This window comes from Enhydra lutris, unplaced genomic scaffold (genome assembly GCF_002288905.1).
Source record: "Enhydra lutris kenyoni isolate GAN:26980312 unplaced genomic scaffold, ASM228890v2 scaffoldscaffold12, whole genome shotgun sequence".
In the NCBI taxonomy this organism is placed as follows: Eukaryota; Metazoa; Chordata; class Mammalia; order Carnivora; family Mustelidae; genus Enhydra; species Enhydra lutris.
This window is the reverse complement of record NW_019154096.1, coordinates 69,706,422-69,712,421: the sequence shown is the minus strand read 5'-3', so window position 1 is coordinate 69,712,421 and position 6,000 is coordinate 69,706,422. Positions and strand designations below refer to the sequence as shown.

At 47.8% G+C, this 6,000-nt stretch overlaps 1 protein-coding gene across 4 annotated transcripts in view; it reads left to right on the top strand.

Moving 5' to 3' along the window:
- The first annotated feature begins 2,050 nt into the window (after window positions 1–2,050).
- LOC111144866 (minichromosome maintenance complex binding protein) overlaps window positions 2,051–6,000 on the top strand; it is a 47,364-nt gene continuing 43,414 nt past the window's right edge. For all 4 annotated transcript variants that reach the window (XM_022499426.1, XM_022499425.1, XM_022499422.1 and 1 more), the window contains exon 1: window positions 2,051–2,361. In XM_022499426.1, the coding sequence (XP_022355134.1) occupies window positions 2,304–2,361 (58 nt within the window). In that variant the 5' untranslated portion in view covers window positions 2,051–2,303. The remainder of the gene's footprint in view (window positions 2,362–6,000) is intronic.

Sequence of the window (6,000 nt, the reverse complement as noted above, 5' to 3'; positions counted from 1 at the left end):
TACTGGTCACAAAGCTAAAATATGGGATTTCTCCATTTGCTACGAGGGACCTGGCAACCCTCTCAGCGAAACAAATGATTAAATGAACCAAGTGGTGGTAGTGCCTTTGGATGTTCACATCAGTGTTCTCAACTCACCCAGACTCACAAGAGCCAGATGTATAATCCAGTATGCCGACTAATTAGTTCATAATGAGATGTACAAATGACCCCCCTCTTTGCCCCAAGTGGGACTTGAGATTTGAATTCAGTTCTTGTTCGTGGGCTCCCCACTTTGCCGACTCTATTCAGATCATTCTTCTGTTAACAAGCTCTATTTTCGGCTATTGATACTGCAGTTTTCTCAGGTACATTCCAGGCCTAGGAGAAACATGTTATTTCATCACCAAACTTGGATATTTTCCAAATTTCCTCACTAAAAGGTTACTGCTAGATTTGATCTTTTGTGTGTACTGATGCCTCCATCTCCATTCTGAGGATATCTCCATACAGGCATGCATTGTTTTACTATGCTTTATTGCACTTCACAGATACTGTGGGTTTTTTTGTTTTTTTGTTTGTTGGTTTTTTGGTTTTTGTTTTGTTTGTGTGGTTTTTTTCTTTTTACAAATTACAAGTTTGTGGCAACACTATTCTGAGCAAGTCCATTGATGTTATTTTTCCAAAAGCATTTGCTCACTGTGTATCTCTGTGGCAGGTTTCGTAATTCTCATGGCATTTCAAACATTTTCCTTATTAATGTGTTTGTTATGATGATCACTGATGGGTTATTATGACTTGCTGAAAGTTCAGATGACAGCACTTTTTTTTTTTTTGAAGATTTATTTATTTATTTGGGAAAGGGAGGAACAGAGGGAGAGGGAATCTCAAGCAGACTCCCCACTGAGCGTGGGATGTGGGACTCCATCTAGTGACCCTGAGATCAGGACCAGGGCTGGTTAACCGATTGAGCCACCCAGAAGCCCCCTGAGGACAGTATCCTTAAAGCAATATATATATATATTTTAAGATTTTTAAATTTATTTGACACAGACACGGTGAGAGAGGAAACACAAGCAGGGTAAGTGGGAGAGGGAGAAGCAGGCTTCCTGCCACGCAGGGAGCCCAATGTGGGGCTCGATCCCAGGACCCCGGGATCATGACTGGAGCTGAAGGCAGCCGCTAAAGAACTGAGCCACCCGGGCGCCCCTTAGGCAATATTTTAAATTATGCACCTTCTTTTAGACATAATGCTATTGCACACTTAATAGACTATACTATAGCATACACATAATCTTTGTGTGTACTGGAACACCAAAAAATTCTTTTGATTCGCCTTACTCCGATTTTCACATTATTGCAACGGTGTGCCTGTACACCTTCTGCATGAACCTGTCAAAGCTCCCTGGCTGTTTCCAGCTTCTAGGCAGAGGCAGACCAGGTAGGTTATGAGCTTGCCTCTCATTTAGGAACTGGTCCCTCTAACATAGCGCTGGAAATGACAAGCAAAGGGCGTTTGGGGTTTTTCAAAGTGCCCCTTACCGAAATGCACACTCCCTCATTGGGATAGGACGTTATGTAGCTGAAGGAAAATCACTGCATGGGTTTCAGGCAGGGCTACAGAGAAAGGAGCAAAACCAAAACCAAAATCACATCAGCACCAAAAGGAGGTGGGTGCACCCCAAGGGCTGTTTCACCCCCTAATTCTGCCCAGAGAGGACCCCGGGTTCTCCTTGGGTTTGTACTTTCAGGTTGCTGCGGCCTCCTACCTGGGTAAGGCCTCCTATCATGAATTAATAAACTGGACATCGGCAGTTTCCCCCTTCACACTTGCGCAGCGTGATAAACCGCAACACGTCAACCTCTGCCACGACGCCAGTATCCCCAAAGCCCCGCGTGCCCTTCCTTTTGCCCATCTCCAAGATGGCGGCGGCTCTGCCGCCGCGTCGCGGCCCCGCCCCGTCCCGCCCCGCCCCCGCGCATGCCGACCCGCCCCTCCTCCCGCCCGCGGGGCCGCGCCGCGCATTCCCGCCGCCCCTCCCCGCGCGAGCTCCACCCAGGTCGCAGGCAGCGCTGTCGGCGGCGCCTATTTCCCGCCATTGTGCGAAGTGGAGGCTGGGGGCCCGCACGCGCCGCCTGCCCGTGGCCAGCAGCTTCTCGGCTGTCGCCGCCACAGCCGCGGATCCCTGAGGCGCTGGGAGGCCGGGCGGCCCGAGCCCCGAAGCTCGCCGTGCGTGGGAGGGCGCGGGCTACGAGCGACCGAGCCCCCGAGGAGGAGCCGCGGCGCGGGACGCCGGGCCGCGGCAGCCCCGGCCCGTCGGCGAGATGCCCTGTGGGGAGGATTGGCTCAGCCACCCGCTCGGGATCGTGCAAGGCTTCTTCGGTGAGTGGCGGCGCCGGGGGCGGGCCGGGCGGGCCGGCGGGCCGCCGAGTTTCCCGAGCTCGGGGCCCGGCCCCGGCGCGCGGCTCCACGCGGGGCTCCCCCGAAGGCTCTCGGCCGGCCGGGCCTGCGCGGGCGACGGTGAGGCACCCCGATGCCGGTGCCAGTGCGGGGGCCCGGGCCGCGGCTTCCCGGCTCGGCCGCAGGTGCCTCCCACCTGCCCGATTCGCGATTCGCGAGCGACCAAGGTTACGCGGCGAGGAGCCGGCGGTCGGCCGTGATTGCCGGCCTCGCTCCTCTCCGTGGCGCACCGGGGACCCGCGCCCCGCGTGCGGCAGTTCGCGGAGGGGTCCTTGAACCTTGGGGACCCGCTGAGACCGGGCGAGGAAAAGCACTTTGCCTACGGGGAGCCTGCAGGATATTTCAAAACTTCCGGTGTTGGGGGGAGTGCTCGCTCGCCGCAGAAGTTGGCTCTAACTACTGTATTGCACACATCCTCTCTTTCCGAGATGAGGTTGGGTGTAAGGGCTTAATTTTGCTCTTGGGATGACTTTTCCACCTGCCAGGTAGACGTCTGCTCTCGTGCCAGAGCTAGCGAGAAACGTGGGACTGCTCAGACGAGCTCCTGCGCAGAAAGAGCCGAGAATGCTGCAGACAAGCTTAGTACATTTTAGTTGCAGTTTATTTGTAAATGCTACTTTCCCGTGAAGCGTCCACGGGAGGAATTTTAGGTTTGCGTGCGGTGAACTGGTCATTTTGGCCCCCTCCCTCCTTATTTTGCACTTAGGAGTGGTGGAGGCAAACCAGGAATCCCTTAGGTTGTAGCACCTGGAGATAACTTGGCGTTGTAGGAGTGGCCCGCTCCTGGGAAACACCGTGGGGTATTGGTGAGAAGGGCTAGTGAGACGCTAGACAGTCTCCAGCAGCCAAATCAGTGGCGTAAAATCCATGTATTTCTGGTAGGAGGGACTCAGCAACTCTTTATTCATTTTCCATAAAATTTGAGCTAGTTTAGTTTTCTGGTTTCCTAGGCCGAAACTTACAAGCAGCAAATTAGGAGGAGGCCTGGATAGGCGTCCGGATTGTAGCCCGTGAACACTGACAAGTGGTAAAGACGAAATCTACAACTATGTGTATATAAATTTTTAAAAAGGTTAAAAAAAAAAAAATCACTATAACCATAGGGTGCTTTGGGGAAGGGGCACCTATACCTCCACTAAATTCTCGTTCACAGTGAATACTGGAGCCCATAATTAATGTCCAAAACAATGGCCCCAAAATGTGGAGTGAAGATTAAACTGCACAGTTGGTGGGTGTAGATGCATTGGTAATTTTTAGGGAAATTCCATCAAAAGTATAAAGTTTTGGTGCTTAAGGGCAAAGTTCCAGTTACAGATATTGAGAACGTTCATGAGAAATAGCCCATACTTTAGTCTTGACAGATACATGGGATAATTTTATATTTGATGTAGTTTTGAAAGTGTTTGTCAGATTTTGCATACTAAGTGTGTGATCTCAAGGGGCATGTTTCATTATAGTGCAGAAAGGGTATGTTTGGGTATGAAATACTGGCTTTACAGTATTTTGTAAATTTTGTAAATTGTCAAGGGCACCTGGACCTTGTTGATATGTTTCCCCACAGGATGCCTTCTTTTCCCATATAGATTGTGTGTTATAGAGAAGAAAATAATATGCTTTATAGTCATAATTTTTTGGGAGAAGCTCTTCTGAAGTATATATCTTCACTGTATTTTTTTTTAATCACCGTGAATATATTGAAAGCCTTTATGATAACAGCATTACAGGTATGTTTCTGTGAAAAGTAAGTCACAAGGTGTTAAACTTGTAGACTCACTTCTGTTTTGTAGTAAATTGTTTTAAATTGATTTTCATCCAGATAGAGAAATGTCTCTAGTGGTTTATGAGACCTTTCTTGGCTCCTCCCCTACTCAGCTTTCAGACCTCATCACGGCATTCCCTCTCCTATTGAACCTTCTTTCATTTCTTTGTTTTGAATCTTTCCTCTAGGTCCTCTGCATCAGCTGTTTCCTTTGCCTCATCCCCACCTCGTTCCACTTGTACATTCCTGGCTAACTCTTTTCTTTTGGGAACATAAGTTAGGTACTCCCTGCTTCGATTACTACAGGATCCTATGTCTCCTGGAAAGTAACATGTGTTAATCTAAAAAATAAAACTGCCAGTTACTTTAACAGTAAAAATGAGTTTATTAGAAAATACAGAGAAACTGCAGTTCGGGACATGCAGGCTGTGCAAACTGTAGACAAGTCCCACAAACAAAGGAGAGGAACTTTATTTTACAGAGGAGGACATTGGGATGGATTATTTTGAAGGAAAGCCCATTGGAGAAAAGCAGGAGTTGAGGGTGATGCTAGTTTCTCAGTGGTTGAGTTGTAAGGATAGTAGACTTCCTGTAGGAGATGCGATGTACAACTCTCCCTTTTGGTGCCTGTAATTGATTCTTTCCTGTTGCTGAGTCTTCTTGTTAGGGGTCTGTAAATGACAGTTCTTATAATTGACATTGGGTGGTACAGCTTCCCTTTTCAGCCTCTTCTAGCTCCTTTACTTATTTTTCTTAATTAATTTTTTAAAAAGATTTATTTTCCAGAGGGGGGGTGTGTGAGCACAAACAGGGGGAGAGGCAGACTCCCCGTTTAGGAAGGAGCCTGATGTGGGACTCAATCCCAGGACCCTGGGATTATGATCTGAGCTGAAGGCAGATGCTTAATGACTGAGCCACTCAGGTGTCCCTTCTTAATTTTTTTTTTTTTTTGAAGATTTTACTTCCTTATTTGAGAGAGAGAGAGAGAGAGAGAGCGCGAGCGCTCTTATGAGCAGTGGGAGGGGAGGAGGGAGAAGCAGACTCCCTGCTCAGCAGGGAACCCAACCACGGATTCCATCCCAGGACCGCAGGATTATGACCTGAGCCAAAAGCAGATGCTTAACCACCTGAGCCACCCAAGCGCCCCCCAGGTCCACTTTAGTGAGGTTTCCTTTTATTAATTTTCACATATGTAAAGTAAGTTGTTGAAGAACTTGTTTCCTGGGTTCCTTTGCTACGTTTTTTACTCAGGGAGTTGAGGGCCTATATCTGACTTATTCACCCAGTATATCCTCATTGCCTGGAATACACCTTGTACGTTAAAAATGCTCAATGAATATGTGCTGAATAGAGGCAGTGAGAAGACTGATGAATCAATCAGAAATGTTGTGAACTGGGATGGTACTGTGACCACAAGTCTCAATTTAGGACAGTCCTGTTGGACCTCCTATTCTCAGAGGATTCAAGATCCTACCAGGTTTGAGTTACCTTCCCATGCAAGTCCTAATTCTTTCTTCTTCATTCAGATCGGAAACTTTGAAATTCAGTGAGTGGCCAGTCGTAACTACAGGGATCATAATTCATTTTTGTGATGCAATCTGTATCTTGATTTTGTATGTGCTATATTACAGTTGTTCGTAATGTACATTTTTTTCCTTTAAGCTTTCATAAAATATCTTTAAGGTTTCCCTCAGAGTTTCTACAAGATCTTATGTACAGGACATTGAGATCCAACGGTTTAAATTATGATTTAGAAATACTTTGGTTCAACCTATCTTTGTTGGTCTCTGTTATGTGCGTAG